At 37.8% G+C, this 23,303-nt stretch overlaps 1 protein-coding gene across 1 annotated transcript in view; it reads right to left on the bottom strand.

Moving 5' to 3' along the window:
* The window catches only part of COPG2 (coatomer protein complex, subunit gamma 2), a 164,301-nt gene that overhangs the window by 51,395 nt on the left and 89,603 nt on the right, over window positions 1–23,303 (bottom strand). The window contains exons 10-12 of the mRNA XM_011995847.1: window positions 8,886–9,019; window positions 7,829–7,896; window positions 5,618–5,806 (exon numbers count right to left, since the gene is read on the bottom strand). Of these exons, the coding sequence (XP_011851237.1) occupies window positions 5,618–5,806; window positions 7,829–7,896; window positions 8,886–9,019 (391 nt within the window). The remainder of the gene's footprint in view (window positions 1–5,617; window positions 5,807–7,828; window positions 7,897–8,885; window positions 9,020–23,303) is intronic.

Below are 23,303 nucleotides of genomic sequence, written 5' to 3'. Positions count from 1 at the left end.
TATATACATAAATGATAGCCAGGTAGAAGATAAAATGGAATAAAAAACATTTATAATAGCAATGAAAATGGTAAGTTATTTAGAAATAAGCATTTTAAAACGATTCAAAACTAATATAAAAATATTTTTTAAACAACATTTTTGAAAGGCATAAAAGCAGATTTGAACAAATTAAAAGACATCCTTGTTCTTAGGATGTTCAAAAATCATCAGGATATGTGTTCTCCCCTAACTTACGAATTTAATGTGATCCCAACAGAAAATGTCAACAAGGTTTTTTATGAAGCTAGACAGCTTGATACTAAAGTTCATTAGAAAAATAAACATGTGGCTAGGCACAGTGGCTCACGCCTGTAATCCCAGCACTTTGGGAGGCCAAGGCGGGTGGATCACCTGAGGTCAGGAGCTCGAGACCAGCCTAGACAACATGGTGAAACCCTGTCTTCACTAAAAATACAAAAAATTAGCTGGGCGTGGTGGTGGGTGCCTGTAATCCCAGCTACGTGGGAGGCTGAGGCAGGAGAATCGCTTAAACCTGGGAGGGGGAGGTTGCAGTTAGCCAAGATCAAGCCATTGCACTCTAGCCTGGGCAACAAGAATGAAACTCCATCTCAAAAAAAAAAAAAAAAAAAAAAAAGAAAAAGAAACATGCAAGAATAGCCAGGAAAACAATGAAAATAAAGAACTATGATGGAGGGCTAAGCGTCCTACGAAGCTTCTATATTTAGAACAGAGTGTAGCAGTAGTATATGAATAAACAGACCAATATATAAGTAGAATAGACACTCCAGAAACAGACTCAAGTACGTATGCAACTTTTTTGAGTTTGTATAAACATACAAACTCAGGTACATATGATAAAGATGATGTCTCAAATTATTGGGGCAAAGATAGTCTTAAAAATTTTCTTGCAGCTTTCCCCTAATTGTCTATAGAAAAAATGAAAATAACTTTTTTTTGAGTTAAGGTAATATGGTTTGGATCTGTGTCCCCACCCAAATCTCATGTTGAATTGTAATTGCCAATGTTGGAGGTGGGGCCTGGTGGGAGATGACTGGATCATGGGGGCAGATTTCCCTGCTTGTGCTGTTCTCGTGATAGTAAGTTCTTGTAAGATCTGGTCATTTAAAAGTGTGTGACACCCCTCCGCACCCGCCTTGGTCATGCTTCTGCCTTGTAAGACATCTGCTCCTGTTTTGCCTTCCACCATGAGTAAAAACTCCCTGAGGCTGCCCCAGAAGCAGACGCTGCCATGCTTCCTGTTCAGCCTGCAGAACTGTGAGCCAATTAAACCTCTTTTCTTTATAAATTACCCAGTCTCACGTGTTTCTTTATAGTAGTGTGACAACAGACTAATACACAAGATCTTGCTCTGTTGCCCAGGACAGAGTGCAGTGGCATCATCACAGCTCACTGCAGCCCCAACCTCCCAGGCTCAAGCCATCCTCCCACCTCAGCCTCCCAAGTAACTGGGATTATAGGTGTACACCACCATGTCTGACTAATTTTTGTATTTTTTTTGTAGAGACAGGGTCTCACTATGTTGCCCAGGCTGGTTTTGAACTCCTGGACTCAAGCATGCCCCTGCCTCGGCCTCCCAAAGTCCTGGGATTCAAGGTGTGAGCCACCACACCTGGCCTTAAATAAAATTTTGGGGGGCAACTAACTGGGTAGTCAATGGAAAGGGTAAGATTGAATCTGTCCATAGCATATATAATAAAAAAATTCAACGGACCAGAGATCTAAATGTAAAATACGAAACTATAAATGTATTAGAAGAGAACATGAGTGAATTACTCTATACTTTGAAGGGAATAAATTTTTAATTATGACTCAAAGTCAAATAAAATAAAAGGCTGGCAAATATGACTACCTAAAAAAAATAACACTTTTGCATGACAAAAGACATCATAAGAAAAGTTAAATGACAAACCAGTAGAAAATACTCGTAACATCTTTCACAGGTAAAGAGCTAATATCCTGAATATACAAAAAAATTAAGGAAACAAAAGACTAAAAATCCTATAGAAAATAGGGAAAATGCAGCTGGGCATGGTGTCTTATGCCTATAATCCCAGCACTTTAGGAGGCTGAGGCGGGTGAACAGCTTGAGCTCAGGAGTTCAAGACCAGCCTGGACAATCAATCCTTTTGCCTTTCTCCCAATGGTGAAACCCTGTCTCTACAAAAAATGCAAAATTAGTCAGGCATGGTGGCTTGTGCCTGTAGTCTCAGCTACTTGGGAGGCTAAGGCAGGAGGATCACCTGAGCCCAGGGAGGTTGAGGCCGCAATGAGCTATGATAATGCAACTGTACTCCAGCCTGGGTGACACAGTGAGATCCTATCTCAAAAAAAAAAAAAAAGAAAAAAGATGGGAAGGGGAAAAATATAAAACCGAAAGCAAACTGAAACAAATCTATCTGTATTTCAAGAGATTTATATAACTGCACTGAAAACAAGGAAGAAATAACCCACTTAGTCAATATTCAACTATTCTGTGTGCAGACGTTAAAAGATCAATTATGAACTAGCAGTTCTTTCCATACTACACATACATAAAATAATAATAATGACACATATATTATTCTTAATTCTTTATTATTTCATTTATACTTCACAATAACTCTATGAGGTAAGTACTATTATTATCTCCATTGTACAGCTAAGGAAGCTGAGGCAGTAAGAATTTATGTGACTCACCTGAGGTCACATATCTCATAAGTGGTAGAATCAGGATTTAAACCTAGGGATTTTGATTCTAAAGGTCATTCTCTTCACCACCACAAAGACTGCCTCCAAAACTTGTAACTCCTTTGCCTGACATTTTAAATTAGTCTTGTGCATAGCTGCAGCCACTGCCTGGCCAAGGAGGGACAGGGAGATCTCAGTCTCACAGCCTTCTGCTGCAGGGCAGTAGGTATTATCCTAAAAATGCTATCCTATGCATCATTAGGATACACATAGGATAAATTAGGATATGCATTAGGATAAATCTGCTATCCTATGCATCATTACGACAATATCTACTGCCCTGCAGCAGGATGCCGTGAGACTGAGATGTGAGCAGACTGCTCTCCTCACCGCTTCTTGCCCACACTGGTTGCCTGGGAGGTGCCACACCCTCTCTGGTCCCGGCCCCAAGGTGCCATTTTGAGAGTTTAACACTGGGCTGCGCCCTGCCCTCAACCTGAGTTAGGGCTGATGCAGTTGTAGCTGCTACTTGGCCAAGGAGGGCAGGGAAACCAGGCTATCCTATACATATCTAGGATCATACTCACTGCTCTGTAGCAGGGAGCTGTCAGACTGACGTGTGACCAGACCACACTTCTCACAGCTTCTTGCCCACACTGCATACCTGGGAGGGACCCCTCCCTCTCTGCTCCCTGGTCCATGGCACGATTTTGAGAGTTTAATGCTGGCTGTGCCCCACCTTGGGTTGAGTTCAAGTTGATGTGGCTGCAGCCACCACTTGGTCAAAGGAGGGACTAGGAAAGCCAGGTTCCCCCATGCATAGTTAGGACAATATCCAATGTTCTTCAATGGGCTGCTGTGAGACCAAGCCCCAAGCGGACCACACTCCTCACAGCTTCTTGCCCACGCTGCTCACCTGAAGGGTCCCCACCCTTTCTAGTCACAAGCCCACAGCTGGCATCATTTTGAGAGTTTAAAGCTGGGCTACGCCCCACCCTCAGGCTGAGTTTGAGATGATGATGATGTGGCTGCAGCTGTCACCCAACTGGGGGAGGGACAGGGGATAACAAGCTCTCCTAAACACACTTAGCATAATACTCACCACCCTGCTACAGGCAGTTGTGGGACTGGGACCTAGCCTATCCGACCCATTGCAGCTTCTACCAATACCAACACAGACTGCTTGTGACCCTGTGGGTTGCTCCAACACCACTAGTGCCCATCACCCACACCACACCAGCTGCCAAGGGCCGAAGAACCCACTCACACACTGGGCTCATTGCTCTCAATATTTGTTTCTAGCAAGCCACGTGGAGGCCCAAGGATAGCCCTCTTGTACCCACCAACACTGGAGCCAATGTAAGCTGGGCCTAAAAATAGGCACACGTGGTGCACTGCTGGCACTACTGGAGCCCAAAGACTATGTTTCTAGGTCCCCAGCTAAACTTCACCACGACCTCAACTAATGCCTGTACCCTAAGTCACTGAGGAATCAGATACCACTGACCCTGTGTACTGCTCAAGAGGTCACACAAAGATCCCACTACCACAGGCAGTCAAAATCAAAGTCAAGGTATCTCAATAACAAAATATATGTCTTTAGGAAAAAATTCACTCCTACAAAAGCAATTTGAAAAAACTGGAACAAGCAACTGCTACACCAGATGCACAAAACTGTCTGCTTGAATATACAGGTAAAGTTTGTTTTCTGAAAGTCTGGATGCATACTAAGTAGAGAGTAAATAGGGTTAGTTATACTACTTGACTGAGTATAAAGAAAGAATGAAGCAATACAATGTTTCCACTTTTATTCTTTTAACTGAAATTTATTTTTTTTTATCATCTCTGACATACTCTCACCAGTTCTATACAACCCTATTCTGGAAGTACTTTTTTAATTAGCCAAGAAAAATAAAGGAAAGGCATTTGGATTGGATATAAAGAAGTAAAACTGTTTCTATTCACAAATGGCATAATTACTTATATAGATTATATAGATAATCTCAAGGAATGTGTATAATGATGACTAGAACCAGTAAAGGTACTCAGCAAGGTTACAGGATACCAAGTTAATATGGAAAAGTATTTTTTAAAAGTTTTTCATTAGTAAGAAACAATAAAAAATTTTAATAAAATATCAAAAGCATAAATATTTAGACACAAATTTAACAAGAGACTTGCAAGACCTCTAGAGTAAACACTACAAAACACTGCTCAGAGAAATTAAAGGTCTAAAGGGAGAGATATACCATATTCATGAAATAGAAAAATAATAAATTAAGATGTCAGTTCTCCCCAGATTGATTTAGAGATTCAACACAATCCTAGTCATAATCCTAGTAGGCTTTGTTTAGTAGAGATTGATAAACTAGTCCTAAATTTCATAGGAAATGCAAAGGAACCAGAATATTAAAAAAGAAAAAGTTGGAAGACCACACTACTTGACATTTAAGAGGTACCATAATGCTACATTAATCAATATTAGTGTGGTAATGGTACTGGATTGACAAACGGTTCAGTAACATGATAAGAAGCCCAAAAATATACCTAAAATTATATGGGTATTTGCTTTGTAGACAAAGGTGCCAAAGCACTCCAATAGAAAAAAGGAAGTCTTTCCAACAAATTATGGTGGAATACAGTAGATAGCGGTATGGAAAAAATACTGAACTTACCAAACAAACAGTAATTCAACTTGGATCACCGCCTAAAATGTAAAATCTAAAACCATAAAGCATTTAGCCTAAAGCATGAGAAAATAAGTAGATAAAGGTTTCTTAGGGAACAGTAATAACTATGAAAGAAAAAAATTGATAAATTAGACTTCATAAAAATTTAAAACTTCTGCTTCTCAAATGACACTGTTAAGAAAATAAATAGGCAGCCAACAGACTGGGAGAAAACATGATCATGTTTAAACTCTTACCTTGAACTCATCTGAGATTTCAGACACAAAAGAAGATATCTGCTTCATGAGCCTGTCCACACTGCTCTCACTTCCTGTTTTGAGGAGTGTAGTAATGGCTAAGGTAGCAATGCTTCTGTTTGAGTCTGTGATTAAGTTTTCTAAGTCCAGATTGCAGGCAGTAACAGCAGAGGGGTGCTTCATTGCCACCTTGTGGAAGGGTAAGAAAAAAAATTACGCAAATTGCTTTTGATAAAGGCCAGAACTTAAATTTTAATTGAGGCAACTGGCAATCCAAAGAGGACAGGATAAGTTAGAAGTCATTGTTTCAAAAAGAATGGCTCCAGTTAACAAGGTATATCTTTTAATAAATGATCAACAGCCAGAGTATAGCATCGTACTCCCTTTTGTTAGGTTCCTATAACATTTCTAACATTACCATTTTTAAAAAATTATAATTGGCCTGTATTTCCTTATAGTACATGTGTTCATATATGTCTATTAGACGTTAGGAGCACTGAGAATGGGATCTAGCATAGTAGACAGTGCTCGACAAAGACTGTTAATATCTTAGCACTTAAAAAATACTTCTGCATTTCAACACGCAAACTCCAGCCAAACTGCATTATCTATGGTTACTACATAGTCGGCCATTCTCCCGTGTCCTTGTTTTTGTTGATGTTGTTCCATCTTTTTGTCTATTCCAGTATTGGTATAGAATCCCTTACCCACAATTTGGAAAATCTGAAAAAACTCTGGAAAGCAAAGCATTGGGATGAAAATTTATTTAACAGCAAAACATGACCCAAACTAATGTGAAACTCTTTAATTGTTAATTTGTACCACTTGACAAGAATAGTCATATGTTTTGTGCAAAAATATTAATGTGTTTTAATGGTGGGATGCTGCCCCAGGCCCACTAGGGTTAGTAAATAAGATATAACACCATATAACCTTTCTAAAATTTATCTACAAGCAAATTCTGAGACACATCTGGCCCCAAGATTAGAGATGAGGGATTGTGGACCTGTATCAACTCTTTAAAAACAATTTAGGCCCTGGTGGCTCACACCTATAATCCCAGCACTCTGGGAGGACGAGGTGGGCAGATGACCTGAGGTCAGGAGTTTGAGACCAGCCTGGCCAACATGGCGAAATCCTGACTCTACTAAAAATACAAAAATTCGCTGGGCATGGTGGCAGGTACCTGTGATCCCTGCTACTTGGGAGGCTGGGGCATGAGAATTGCTTGAACCTGGGAGGTGGAGGTTGCAGTGTGCCGAGATCACGCCTCTGCACTCCAGCCTGGGAGACAAAGTGAGACTCTGTCTCCAAAATAAATAAATAAATTAAAAACAATTTAAATTGTTGTTCTATAAAGGTTTATTCCATGGCTGCTCTAAACTTCTCTTTTCTTCAATTGTTTACACAATTAATTTATAATTATGTATTGCCTATGACAAGTCTTCTACTACATTTAACTTTCATTTACATTTTCTATGCTTACTTAATTTATTCTGTGTTTCTGTATTATATCCTCTAAATCTATACAGTCTAATAATGTAGCCAACAGCAACATGTGACTACTAAGCATCTGAAAGGTGGCTAATCCAAACTGAGTATGCTGTAAAAGTAAATATACTGGATGTCAAAAACTTGAGATATGTAAAAATATCTATTACATGTTGAGATGACATATTATGATAAAATATACTATTAAAATTAATTTTACCTTAAAAACTTTAATGTGGTTATTATAAAATTTAAAATTATATATGTGATTCACATTGGGTTTCTACTGGACAGGGCTACTGCCAGCACTGTGCAAAAGCACTTCCTTCAATGACAGAAATGTTCAAGATCTGCACTGTCCAATAGCCACTGACCACATGTGGCTGTGAGTACAAGAAGTGTGACTCATGTGACTGAGGACTGATTTTTTATTTTATTTTAATTAATTTAAATTGAAATACCACTGATGGCTAATGGCCACCATATTGCACAGTGTGGCTTTTGAATGTAAAATGCTTAGAAGTCAGGAATGAGTTATAATCTTCAGCTAAATAATAATAAAAATGGACATTCCCAAGGCCACAAATGTAAGTGAAGTGTTGAAGAGGTGAAGCCCATGAATCATATATACTAACCTTGGAGAGAAAATCAAATGCTTCACATTTAATGTTTCTCAATTAAATACTGATGTAAGTCAACAGTTAGCAAAGAAACACCTACCTTGTTCAAGGTCCTCACAGCTGCATATCTCAAGGCTGGCTTAGGAGAACTACAGAAAAGCTGAAGAACTAAAAAATAATAATAATATATAATATTACATATACATACTGTGAATACTCCTGGCTTAGGAGAACTACAGAAAAGCTGAAGAACTAAAAAATAATAATAATATATAATATTACATATACATACTGTGAATACTCCTGGCTTAGGAGAACTACAGAAAAGTTGAAGAACTAAAATACAGATATAGATATAGTGAATATTACCTATATATGCTGTGAATATTCCTCATCTCATCATATACCATACAGCTGAAAATATAGTACATAACGAATCACATTCAAAATATGCGTAGATTTTATCACAGCATAAAAAATTTACATGAAAAATATAAATTTATCAAAATAGAAAAAGCACTTTTGGGGTTCCTGTAGTCCCAGCTACTCGGGAGGCTGAGGCAGGAGAATGGAGTGAACCCAGGAGGCGGAGCTTGCAGTGAGCCAAGCTATTACACCACTGCACTCCAGCCTGGGCGACAGAGCGAGACTCCGTCTCAAAAAAAAAAAAAAAAAAGAAAAAGCACTTTTAGTCCCTTATAAAAACTTTAATAGGAAACAAAGTTTGCTCTTTTTTAAAAAAAATTAGCATACCCATTAATACTTGAACTTAAATGGTAGAAATATTGACAGTTCTGAAAACAAATGGGCTTTTTAAACACCAAGGAAAACTGTAAAATGTTTTCAAAAGTTTCATATGAGGAAATAGAAACTTTAAAAAAAAGCAATAAAGAATTATTATTAATAAACTATGTACATATAAATAAAATTCTTTCAGAAGTTTTATATACATAAATAGAAACATTAAAAAAAGAAGTAATAAAGTAAGGAACAACTAAAATAAACTATTTACATATAAGCTATCAGAATGCAAAGGCTATATATACACAGAGCTAGCATTCAAAAAACAGTCTTAACACCTATTCTGCAGACCTATGAAACTTAAAGCAAAAACTTAGGAACATAAGCAAAAGCCAGTCATCAAATATAAAACAAACCTGAAACAGCAGGTGCCAACTCTCTTGCAGTGCAGTTGGGAAGATGGATGATAGCTGAAGCAGCTTCATAAATAACCATTTCATGTTTATTTCGCAAGCAACTCTCAATGAAATCAAACAGTGGACTTTCATGGCTGCCAATAAATATTTATAGGCCATTATACAGATATCAAATAGAGAGGCAATATGCATAGGGATTAAAAGCACAGGCAGATTGAGAGGCACTTCTGGAACGGTGGATGAGGGATTTCTAAAAATTCATTTCTCCACAAAGCAATTAGACAACTGGCAAAATTGTCAAAATTAACTTTTTCAGAACTCCAAAATTTAATCAAAGATTTTTGACAATCCTGAACATCTATTTAAGAAAAGTAGCTGAATCTTAGTAAAAATGCTGAGCTTTCCGGTGTTTTAACCTGCCTCATTCTCAATTTCCATGTACCTCTTCCCAGTTCCATAGTAGCTTTGGAAACTAGCAGCCTCAGAACCACAGTAACTGTGAATGCCAGCAGCCTGGCTACAAAAGCAGCTCTCGGCCAAAACCTCATCCCCAGAGAACTGTCACTATGCGACCTGTCTGGTGCCCCGAGAAAAGCCCTATTCACAGGCTAATCTTTATTTCACCTGACTCAAGAGCTCACTCAGTGTGAAAAGCCCTATGCCCAGGGAGTTTGTCCAAAAAAATCAGTAGTATTTGGTTAATCTTGCAGCTGCCAGAAGCAGCAATTTTAGCAGAGGCAAACAAGAGACTGGCCAAAAAACTTAAAAGAAAAATTTGGGAAATGAGATGTCCTTAGAGGGCTTTGAAAATTTCTAAAATATTACTGGGGATATAGAAGGCCATGTGCATGTGGAGGGCTAAGCAAATACCCACTAAAGACCTGACAGAGCTCCACTTTCTAACTTTTCCTTGACTATGAGACTCTGCACAAAGCAGGAAGTGAAGGCTAAGGCAGAGCTGTGAACTGCTGGGGTATGGAAAGCATGCTCCAACATACACAGCACCCCTTGGAAAATGATGGGAGACATGCTGGTTTAAAGCATTTAAGAAAATCTGTCAAATCACTATTTGTGACTCAGACATTCAAACAAACACTTCAGTGTCTATACAAGATACAGATTAAAGACTACAGAAATAGTCCAGGAAGTTCACAAACAACAACAAAAACAACAAACCCCAGGGATAGGGGAAGGGAAAAGTCTGATTACCAGTGTTGTCACATTATAATAATTAAAATATAATGTTTTTGACAAAATAATTATGAGACACACAAAGAAATAGTTAAGTATGACCCATCTATGTGAAAAAAAAGTAGTCAATAGAATTTATTCCTGAGGAAGCCCAGATGTTGAACTTACTAGGCAACAACTTTAAGTCAGCTAATATAAATATGTTCAAAAAACTAAAGGAAATCATATTTAAATTAAAGGGAAGTATAACAAGGATGTCTTACGAGAGAGACTACCAATAAAGAGACAGAAATGATTTTTTTTTTGTTTAAGAAACCAAATAGAAATCCTAGATTTGGAAAGTGCAATGACTGGAATGAGAAATTCGCCAGAAAAGTTCAATAGCAGACTTGTGCAGACAGATGAAAAAAATAAGAAAACTTGTAGATCTACTGAGATAAACCAGCTGATGAAAATAAAAAAAGAAGGAAAAAAAATGTACAGTGCTTTGGAGACCTGTGTAACATGATCAAGGGTACCCACATTTGGATGATAGGAGTTTTCATAGGAAACGAGAGACACAAAGGGGAAAATGAACATAAGAAACCATGGCTGAAAACCTCACAAGTTTGATTAAAACAACAACAACAACAACAACAACAACAACAAAAACCCATTAATTTATGGACCCAAGAGGCTCAAAAAGTCTCAAGCCAAATAAATACAAAAATATTCACATATACACACACCAGAGTGAAACTGTTGAAAGCATAAAAATAGTCATTCTGACTGGTGTGAAATGGTATCTCATTGTGGTTTTGATTTGCATTTCTCTAATGATTAGTGATGTTGACCATTTTTTAATATGCTTGATACCATCTCGTACCAGTCAGAAAAGCCATTATTAAAAAGTCAAAAAATAACAGATGCTGGTGAGGTTGCAGATAAAAGAGAATGCTTATACACTGCTGTTGGGAATGCAAATTAGTTCAGCCACTGTGGAAAGCAGTTTGGAGATTTCTCAAGAACTTAAAACAGAACTACCATTTGATCCAGCAATCCCATTACTAAACACAAACCCAAAGGAATATGAATTGCTTTTGTTAGGTTTTTATGTGAAGGCGAGGGTTAAAGAAAGACTGAGAGAGAGTTGGCAGCTCTACAGCAATGCAGGTTTTATGTGCAGCATAAGATCTGCAGAGGCAGGGCACCAACTTAATGTCAGGGCCCACCTCTCCTTACAGGCTGGGGTAATTTTAGGCCTGGGAGGGAGGGGTCTGAGGGATATGGCTTGCTGCCCGGGAGGATGTTGATAAGATGTTCCCATGATGAGGCGGTTTGGTCCTTGATCTGGCAGGATGAGACAGTGATGTTCCTTGGACTTTTTCCCAGCAGAATGTGATAAGAAAGTCAGGCAGTCGGGCAGGATGTTTCTCACAGCCCAGTCCCCCAAGGAATGTTTCACTTTGATCAAGGTCTGTGAAATGACAGGGGGCTTACAAAATGGTACAGTTTGGACTAACAGTTCTACCATAAAGACACATGCCCTCATATGTTCATTGCACCACTACACACAATAGCAAAGACATGGAATCAACCTCAATACCCATTAACAGTGGACTGGATGAAGAAAATATAGTACATATACACCATGGAGTACTATGCAGCCATAAAAAAGAATGAGATTACGTCCATTGCAGCCACATAGATGGAGCTGGAGGCCATTATCCTAAGCAAATTAACATGGGGACAGAAAACCAAATACTGCATGTTTTCACTTATAAGGGGAGCTAAACATTGAGTGCACATGGGCACAAAGAAGGAAACAATAGGCACTGGAGCCCACTTGAGGGTGTAGGGTGGGGAAGGATGAGGATAAAAAACCTACCAACTGGGTGGTACTATGCTCACCACCTCAGTGACAAAAAATCTATACACCAAACCCCCATGACATGCAATTTACCTGTATGACAAACCTGCATGTACACCCCCTAACCTAAAATAAAAGTTGGAAAGAAAAAAATAATAATAAATAAATATATAAACAACAAAGAAAACATAAGATCAAGGTAAAATCTTGACAGCAGCAAGAAAAAAACTATTTATCACACTGTACTGGGAAAAAAATCAGTATGATTAATGGCTGATTTCTCATCTGAAACAATGGAAGACAGAGACAGTAAAATGTCATATTCAAAGTGCTAAAATGAAAAAACAAGAACTCCATAATCCAACAAAACTATCCTCCAAAAATGAAAGCTAAAAATCACATTCCCAGATAAGCAAAGGCTGAGAAAATTCATCGCTAACAGACTTGCTTTGTAAAAATACTAAAAGAAGAACAGACTGAAAGACTGTAGACAGTGACATGAATAATCAGGGAGAAATAAACAGCATCAGAAAGTGTAAATATATTAATTGGTATGAAAGATTCTACAATTTTTCTCATTTCTTAACTACTTTGAAGAACATAAAATTGTATAAAGCAATAACTATAACACTATATTGTCGAGTTCTTAACATATACACAGATAACACACATGCCAATAACAGCAAATAGGAGGGAAGGAACAGAACTATATTGGAGCAAAGATTTTAAATTTTACTGAAATTAAGTTAGTATTATCTGAAGTAGATTGTGGTAAATTAAAATGCTTACTATCATTCTTAGAAATTATGAAAAAACTTTTTTTAAAAGTTAAATTATTGATGAAGGTATTAAAATGATATACTAAACATTTTTTAACTCAAACGCAATCAAAGAAGAAGAGAGAAACAAAAAAGACAGGAGATTTACACAGAACAAATAGCCAAATGGCAAAGGTAAACCCAACAATAATTATGTTAAATTTGAATGGTCTAAATACTCCAACTAAAAGACAAACTGCTAGACAGGTTTAAAAAGCAAGATCCAACTACATGATGTCTAACAGACACACTTTAGATTCAAAGACACAGATAGGATGAAATTAAAAAGACAGGAAAATGTATGCCATGCAAACAAAACTGTAAGAGATCATGAACACCTATATTAATAGCAGACAAGAGTTTAAGACAAAAATGTTATGCAACAAGGAGAGACATTTCACAATGTTAAAGAGATGAATGCATCAGGAAGATTTAACAATGATAACTCATGCGATAGAACCACAAAATACATAAAGCAAAACTTGACAAAAGGAAAGAGAAATATATAATTTAAAAATAATAGGCTGAGAGCTGTGGCTCACAACTGTAATCCTGGCACTTTGGGAGGCAAGACAGGCAGATCACCTGAGGTCAGGTGCTCGAGACCAGCCTGGCCAACATGGCGAAACCCTGTCTCTACTAAAAATACAAAAATTAGCCAGGCATGGTGGCATGTGCCTGTAATCCCAGCTACTCGGGAGGCAGAGGCAGGAGAATTGCTTGAACTTGGGAGGTGGAGGTTGCAGTGAGCTGAGATCGCACCACTGCACTCCAGTTTGGGCAACAGAGCAAGACTCTGTCTCAAAATAAATAAATAAAAATAATCGTTGAGGGACAAGATCTCAACTCTGCTCACAGCTGCCTGGATATAAACTCGATGGTATTAGTGGGGCACGGTGGGAAAGAGACTGGCCTTGTTGGCTGTGTGGTAGCTGGGTTAGACCTGTCACTGGCAGCTTCCCCCCACTTTCACGGTAACCTGTATGTTGCAGCAGAAGCACCATAATCCCCCTGGGAACATAACTCCATGGGCCTGAGAACCATACCCCCATCTCCCACACCAGCTGCAGCAAGCCCCACACAAGGACAGTCTGAGCTCAGATATGCCTAACCCTGCCCCCTGCTGATGGTCTTTCCCTACCTGCCCTGGTAGCTGAAGACAAAAAGCATAATCTCTTGGGAGCTCTATGGCCCCAGCCATTCCTTGAGAAACCCAAATATGTATCCAAGTGACCTCAGAGCAAGCTTGTATCCCCCCTATACTACTGCAGCTGATGCTCTCTTGAAAGCGCCACCTCCTGGCTGGAGGCCAATCAATTCAAGCCACTGTAGCAACTAATAAAAGAACAACCATGACCCAAGAAAACAGAAAACAGCTAATTCAACCGCCTATAACATCCTGGCTACCCAGAGGTCCAGAGTCAGTACACATGACAACCTTACTGCTAGTACAACCAGCATTCAAGAAAACCAGGACACTAAACAAAACTACAACCAAAGACCCTCACAGAGTCCTCTTCACTCCCTTCACAACTTCTGGAAATGAAAGACACATTTATAGAAATGACAAATACACTGGAAAGTTTCAATAACAGAATCGAACAAGTAGAAGAAAAAAACTTCAGAGCTCAAAGACAAGACTTTCAAATTAACCCAATCCAACAAGGACAAGGAAAAAAGAATTAAAAAAAAAACACACACACAACAAAACAAATGCACAAAGCCTCCAAGAAGTTTGGGATTATGCTAAATGACCAAACCTAAGAATAACTGGTGTTCCCAAAGAAGAAGATAAATCTAAAAGTTTGGAAAACTTATTTGAAGGAATAATTAATGAAAACTTGCCTGGCCTTGCAAGAGACCTAGACATCCAAACACAAGAAGCTCAAAGAACACCCGGAAAATTCATCACAAAAAGATAATCACCTAGGCACTTAGTCATCACATTATTTAAAATCAAGATGAAGGAAAGAATCTTAAGAGCTGTGAGGCACAAGCATCAGGTAAGCTATAAAGAAAAACCTACCAGATTAACAGCAGATTTCTCAGCAGAAACCCTACCAACTAAAAGGGACTGGAGTCCTATCGATAGCCTCCTTAAACAAAATAATTATCGCGAAGAATTTTGTATCCAGTGAAACTAAGCTTCATAAATGAAGGAAAGATAAAGTTTTTGTCAGACAAACAGATGCTGAGAGAATTCACCATTACCAAGTCAGCACTACAAGAACTGCTAAAAGGAATTATAAATCTTGAAACAAAACCTTGAAATACACCAAAATAGAACCCCCTTAAAGAAAAAAATCTCACAGGGTCTATAAAACAATAACACAATGAAAAATAAAAAAACAAGGTACAACTAGCATGATGAATAGAATAGTACCTCACTCACATCTCAGTAATAACATTGAATGTAAAAGGGCCGGGTGTAGTGGCTCACGCCTGTAATCCTAGCACTTTGGGAGGCCGAAGCGGGCATATCACGAGGTCAGGAGTTTGAGAACAGCCTGGCCAACATGGTGAAACCTCGTCTATACTAAAAATACAAAAATTAGCTGGGCATGGTGGTGGGCGCCTGTAGTCCCAGCTACTCGGGAGGTTGACACAGGAGAATCACTTGAACCCGGGAGACGGAGGTTGTGGTGAGCTGAGATAGTGCTATTGCACTCTGGCCTGGGCAACAAGAGTGAAACTCTGTCTCAAAAAAAAAAAAAGAGAGAATCCACCAACCAAGTCTGCTGTCTTAAAGAGACTCACCTAACACATAAGGACTCACATAAACTTAAGGTAAAGGGGTGGAAAAAGGTATTCCATGCAAACGGACACCAAAAGTGAGCAGGAGTAGCTATTATATCAGACAAAACGGACTTTAAAGCAACAGTTTAAAAAGCAAAGAGGGACATTATATAATGTTAAAAGCACTAGTCCAACAGGAAAATATCACGATCCTAAATATATATGCACCTAACACTGGAGCTCCCAAATTTATAAAACAATTACTACTAGACCTAAGAAATGAGACAGACGGCAACACAATAATAGTAGGGGACTTCAATATTCCACTGACAGCACTAGACAGGTCATCAAGACAGAAAGTCAACAAAGAAACAATTGGCTTAAACTACACCATAGAACAAATTAACTTAACAGATATTTACAGAACATTCTACCCAACAACTGCAGAATATACATTCTATTCATTAGCACATGGAACATTCTCCAAGATAAACTATATGACAGGCCACAAAACAAGTCTCAATAAATTTAAGAAAGTCAAAATTATACCAAGTACTCTCCCAGACCACAGCCGAATAAAATCGGAAATAAACTCCAAAAGGAACCTTGAAAACCATGCAAATACATGGAAATTAAATAATCTGCTCCTGCATGTTTGTTGGGTCATCAATGAAATCAAGATGGAAATTTAAAAATCCTTTGAACTGAACAATAATAGTGTATACAGACCTCTGAGATACAGCAAAAAAGGTGCAAAGACAAAAGTTCATACTACTAAATGCCTACATCAAAAAGTCTGAAAGAGCACAAGTAGATAATCTAAGGTCAAACCTCCAGTAACTAGAGAAACAAGAACAAACCAAACCTAAACTCAGCAAAAGAACCAAGATCAGAGCACAATTAAATGAAACTGAAACAACAACAACAACAAAAATACAAAAGAGATATGAAACAAAAAGCTAGTTCTTTGAAGATAAACAAAATTGATAGACCATTAGCAAGATTAACCAAGAAGAGAGAAGATCCAAGTAAGCTCAATTAAAAAGGAGTCGGGGGATACTAAAACCAATACTACAGAAATACAAAAGATCATTCAAGGCTACTATGAACACCTTTATACATACAAACTGGAAAATCTAGAGGTGATGGATAAATTCCTGGAAATATACAAACCCTCCTAGATTAAACCAGGAGGAAATGGAAACTCTGAACAGACCAATAACAAGCAGCGAGATTAAATGGTATAAAAAAGTTGCCAATAAAAAAAAGTCCAGGACCAGATAAACTCACAGCTGAATTATATCAGACATTCAAAGAATAATTGGTACCAATCCTACTGAAACTATTCCAAAAGATAGAGAAAGAGTGAATCATCCCTAAATGATTCTAAGAAGCCAGTATAACCCTAATACCGAAACCAGGAAAGGTCTTAACAAAAACAGAAAACTACAGACCAATATCCCTGATGAACACAGACGCAAAAATCCTCAACAAAATATAGCTAACCAAATTCAACAGCATATCAAAAAGATAATCCACCATGACCAAGTGGGTTTCATATCAGGGATGCAGGGATGGTTTAACATACACGTCTATAAATGTGATACACCACATAAACAGAATTAAAAATAAAAATCACATCATCATCTCAATGGTTCCCAAAAAAGCATTCAACAAAATCCAGCATACCTTTATGATTAAAACCCTTAGCAAAATCAGCACAGAGGGGATGTATCTTAAAGTAATAAAATCCATCTATGACAAACCCATAGTCGGCATTATACTAAATAGGAAAAAGCTGAAAGCATTCCCGAGAACTGGAACAAGACAAGGATGCCCACTTTCATCACTTCTATTCAACATAGTGCTGGAAGTCCTAGCCAGAGCAATCAGACAAGAGAAAGAAATAAAAGGCATCCAAATTGGTAAAGAGGAAATTAAACTGTTGCTGTTCACTGATGATATGATTGTCTACCTAGAAAACCCTAAAAACTCATCCAAAAAGCTCCTATATCTGATAAATGAATTCAGTATTTTCAGGTTACAAAATCAATGTACACAAATCAGTAGCACAGCTATACAGCAACAGTGAGCAAGCAGAGAATCATATCAAGAACTCAACCCCTTTTACAGCAGCTGCAATAAAATAAAATACTTAGGAATATACCTAACCAAGGAGGTGAAAGACCTCTACAAAGAAAACTACAAAATACTGCTGAAAGAAATCATACATGACACAAACAAATGAAAACACCTCCGATGCTCATGGATGAGAAGAATATTGTGAAAAAGGTCACATTGCCAAAAGCAATCTACAAATTCAATGTAATTTCCATCAAAATACCACCATCATTCTTCACAGAACCACACACAAAAATACCTTAAAATTCATATGGAACCAAAACAGAGCCCACATAGCCAAAGCAAGACTAAGCAAAAAGAACAAATCTGGAGACACCACATTACCTAACTTCAAACTATACTATAAAGCCACAGTCACCACAACAGCATGGCACTGGTACAAAAATAGGCAAACAGACCAACGTAAAAGAACAGAGAACCCAGAAATAAACCCAAATATTTACAGCCAACTGATCTTCGACAAAGAAAACAAAACATAAAGTGTGGAAAGGACACCCTATTCAACAAATGATGCTGGGATAATTGGCTAGCCACACGTAGGAGAATGAAACTGGATCCTCATCTCTCATCTTATATAAAAATCAACTCAAGATGGATCAAAGACTTAAATCTAAGACCTGAAACCATTAAATTTCTAAAAGATAACACTGGAAAAACGCTTCTACACATTTGCTTAGGCAAAGACTTCATGACCAAGAACCCAAAAGCAAATGCAAGAAAAGCAAAGATAAATAGATGGGATTTAATTAAACTAAAAAGCTTCTGTATAGCAAAAGAAATAATCAGCATAGTAAACAGACAACTCACAGAGTGGGAGAAAAGCTTTGCAAACTATGCATCTGATAAAGGACTGATATCCAGAACCTACAAGGACCTAAAACAAATCAGCAAGAAAAAAACCAAACAATCCCATCAAAAAAATGTGTTAAGGACATGAATAGACAATTCTTAAAAGAAGATATACAAATGGCCAACAAACATAAGAAAAAAATGCTCAACATCACTAATGATCAGGGAAATGCAAATTAAAACCACAACGTGATACCACCTTACTCCTGCAAGAATGGCCATAATTTAAAAATAAAAAGATAGATGTTGGCATGGATGTGGTGAAAAGGGAACACTTCTACACTGCTGGTGGGAATGTGAACTAGTACAACCACTATGGAACACAGTGTGGCGATTACTTAACTAAAAGTAGATTTACCATTATCCAGCAAACCCACTACTGGGTATCTACCCAGAGGAAAAAAAGTCATTATATGAAAAAGGCACTTGCACACGCATGTTTATAGCAGCACAATTCACAATTGCAAAAATATGGAACCAGCCCAAATGCCCATCAATCAATAGTGAATAAAGAAAATGTGCACTCTCTCTCTCTCCTCAGCCATTAAAAGGAAAGAAATAATGGCATTTGCAGCAACCAGGATGCAGTTGGAGACCATTATTCTTTGTATGTGTGTGTGTTATAAATTTCTTTCTTTTTTTAATTATTATACTTTAAGTTCTAGGGTACATGTGCACAAGGTGCAGGTTTGTTACATATACACATGTGCCATGTTGGTGTGCTGCACCCATTAACTCATCATTTACATTAGATATATTCCTAATGCTATCCCTCCCCCCTCCCCCAACCCCATGTCAGGCCCCAGTGTGTGATGTTCCCCACCCTGTGTCCAAGTGTTCTCATTGTTCAATTCCCAACTATGAGTGAGAACATGCGGTGTTTGGTTTTCTGTCCTTGCGATAGTTTGCTCTGAATGATGGCTTCCAGATTCACTCATGTCCCTACAAAGGACATGAACTCATCCTTTTTTATGGCTGCATAGTATTCCATGGTGTATATGTGCCACATTTTCTTAACCCAGTCTATCATTCACGGACATTTGGGTTGGTTCCAAGTCTTTGCTATTGCAAATAGTGCTGCAATAAACATACATGTGCATGTGTCTTTATCCTTTGGGTATATACCCAGAAATGGGATGGCTGGGTCAAATGGTATTTCTAGTTCTAGATCCTTGAGGAATCACCACACTGACTTCCACAATGGATGAACTAGTTTACAGTCCCATCAACAGTGTAAAAGTGTTCCTATTTCTCTACATCCTCTCCAGCACCTGTTGTTTCTTGACTTTTTAATGATTGCCATTCTAAATGGCGTGAGATGGTATCTCACTGTGGTTTTGATTTGCGTTTCTCTGATGGCCAGTGATGATAAGCATTTTTTCATGTGTCTGTTGGTTGCATAAATGTCTTCTTTTGAGAAGTGTCTGCTCATATCCTTTGCCCACTTTTTGATGGTGTTTTTTCTTGTAAATTTGTTTAAGTTCTTTGTAGATTCTGGATATTAGCCCTTTGTCACACGGGTAGATTGCAAAAATTTTCTCCCATTCTGTAGGTTGCCTGTTCACTCTGATGGTAGTTTCTTTTGCTCTGCAGGAGCTCTTTAGTTTAATTAGATCCCATTTGTCAATTTTGGCTTTTGCTGCCATTGCTTTTGGTGTTTTAGTAATGAAGTCCTTGCCCATGGCTATGTCCTGAATGGTATTGCCTAGGTTTTCTTCTAGGTTTTTACGGTTTTAGGACTAATGTTTAAGTCTTTAATCCATCTTGAATTAATTTTTGTATAAGGTGTAAGGAAGGGATCCAGTTTCAGCTTTCTACATATGGCTAGACAGTTTTCCCAGCACCTTTTATTAAGTAGGGAACTTTTCCCCATTTCTTATTTTTGACAGGTTTGTCAAAGATCAGATGGTTGTAGATGTGTTATATTAATTCTGAGGGCTCTGTTCTGTTCCATTGGTCTGTATCTCTGTTTTGGTATCCAGGAGCCGGTTTTTCAAAAAGATCAACAAAACAGATAGACTGCTAGCAAGACTAATAAAGAAGAAAAGAGAGAAGAATCAAATAGATGCAATAAAAAATGAAAAAGCTGATATCACCACTGATCCCACAGAAATAAAAACTACCATCAGAGCATGCTATAAACACCTCTATGCAAATAAACTAGAAAATCTAGAAGAAATGGATAAATTCCTGGACACATACACCCTCCCAAGACTAAACCAGGAAGAAGTTGAGTCCCTGAATAGACCAATAACAGGCTCTGAAATTGAGGCAGTAATTAATAGCCTACCAACCAAAAAAAGTCCAGAACCAGAGGGATTCACAGCTGAATTCTACAGAGGAACAAAGAGGAGCTGGTACCATTCCTTCTGAAACTATTCCAATCAACAGAAAAAGAGGGAATCCTCCCTAAATCGTTTTATGAGGCCAGCGTCATCCTGATACCAAAGCCTGGTAGAGACACACACATAAAAAAGAGAATTTTAGACTAATATCCCTGATGAACATCGATGCAAAAATCCTCAATAAAATACCGGCAAACCGAATCCAGCAACACATCAAAAAGCTTATCCATCATGATCAAGTTGCCTTCATCCCTGGGATGCAAGGCTGGTTCAACATATGCAAACCAATAAACATGATCCATCATATAAATGGAACCAAAGACAAAAACCACATGATTATCTCAATAGATGCACAAAAGGCCTTCGACAAAATTCAACAGCCCTTCATGCTAAAAACTCTCGATAAACTAGGTATTGATGGGATGTATCTCAAAATAATAAGAGCTATTTATGACAAACTCACAGCCAATATCATATTGAAAGGGCAAAAACTGGAAACATTCCCTTTGAAAACTGGCACAAGACAGGGATGCCCTTTCTCACCACTCCTATTCAACATAGTGTTGGAAGTTCTGGCCAGGACAATTGGGCAGGAGAAAGAAATAAAAGGTATTCAATTAAGAAAAGGGGAAGTCAAATTGTCCCTGTTTGCAGATGACATAATTGTATATTTAGAAAACCCCATCATCTCAACCCCAAATCTCCTTAAGCTGATAAGCAACTTCAGCAAAGTCTCAGGATACAAAATCAATGTGCAAAAATCACAAGCACTCCTATACCCCAAAACAAACAGAGAGCCAAATCATGAGTGAACTCCCATTCACAATTGCTTCAAAGAGAATAAAGTACCTAAGAATTCAACTTACAAGGGATGTGAAGGACCTCTTCAAGGAGAACTACAAACCACTGCTCAACGACATAAAAGAGGATACAAACAAATGGAAGAACATTCCATGCTCATGGATAGGAAGAATCAATATTGTGAAAATGGCCACAATGCCCAAGGTAATTTATAGATTCAATGCCATCCCCATCAAGCTATCAATGACTTTCTTCACAGAATTGGAAAAAACTACTTTAAAGTTCATGTGGAACCAAAAAAGAGCCTGCATTGCCCCCAAGACAATCATAAGCAAAAAAGAACAAAGCTGGAGGCATCACGCTACCTGACTTCAAACTACACTACAAGGCTACAGTAACCAAAACAGCATGGTACTGGAGAACATGATTCTCAGTGAAGTAACTCAGGAAAGAAAAACCAAACATCGCATGTTCTCACTTAAAGGTGGAAGCTAAGCTATGAGCACGCAAAGGCATAAGAATGATATAATGGACTTTCAGGAGTTGGGGGGAAGAGAGGGAGGGGAGTAAGGCATAAAAGATTACACATCGGGTATAGTGTACACTACTTGGGTGACGGGTACACCAAAATCTCAGAAATCACCTCTAAAGAACTTATCCATGTAACCAAACAGAACCTGTTCCTCAAAAGCCTGTTGAAATAAAATAAATAAAAATAAAAATAGTAGTAGTAGATGTCTAGTCCCACCCAATAATTGATAAAAACAACTAAGCAGGAAAATCATCAAGGATATAGAAGACTGGAACAACATGATCAACCAACTCAAGCTAACTGATTATAGAAAACATTCAACCCAGTAACTGTAAAAATACAAATTCTTTTTCAGTGCTAATCATTTCCAAGAATGAATTAAATACTAAGTCACAAATCTCAATACATTTAAAATGACAGAAATCATACAAGGTATGTTTTTCAATCACAACTGAATTAAATTATAAATGAACAACAGAAAAGAAACCAGGGAAATCCTTAAATATTTAGAAAGTAAACACCACACTTCCAAGTAACTCAGGGATCAAGAACAAATCAAATGGGAAATGAGAAAATATTTGAAGTTGAATGAAAATGAAAACACAACAAATCGAAATGTATGGGACTCAACTAAAGCAATGCTTGGAGAAAATTTTATTTTAGAAGCCTATACCAAAAACAAAGAAGGGTCTCAAATCAATAACCTAGGCTTCCACATGAAGAAATCAGGAAGAGTAAACTAAGCCTGCAGCATGCAGAAGAAAGGAAGTAATAAATATTAGAGCATAGGTTAACTGACTAGAATACAGAAAAATAATAATAATAAAAAAATCAGTGACACCCAAAGTTGGTTCTTTGAAAAGATCAACAAAATTCACAAAACTTCATCTAAACTAACCAAGAAAAAAAGAGGAAAGACACAAATTACCAAAACCAGGGATGAAAAAGGGAACACGTCACTGCTGACACTAATGAAAAAAATTATGAGGAACTATTATGAACAACTGTATGCCAACAAATTAGATAACTTACATGCAATCGAAAAATTCCTAGAAATACCAAACTACTAAAACTGACTCAAAAAGAAACAGAAAATCTAAATAATTTATAATGAGTTAATTATTAAAAACCATACCTCCAAAAAAAAAAAAAAAA

The sequence above is a fragment of the Mandrillus leucophaeus genome, unplaced genomic scaffold, assembly GCF_000951045.1.
Source record: "Mandrillus leucophaeus isolate KB7577 unplaced genomic scaffold, Mleu.le_1.0 Scaffold5, whole genome shotgun sequence".
Taxonomy (NCBI): domain Eukaryota; kingdom Metazoa; phylum Chordata; class Mammalia; order Primates; family Cercopithecidae; genus Mandrillus; species Mandrillus leucophaeus.
The sequence above is the reverse complement of the archived record's forward strand: the minus strand, read 5'-3'. Positions and strand labels throughout refer to the sequence as shown.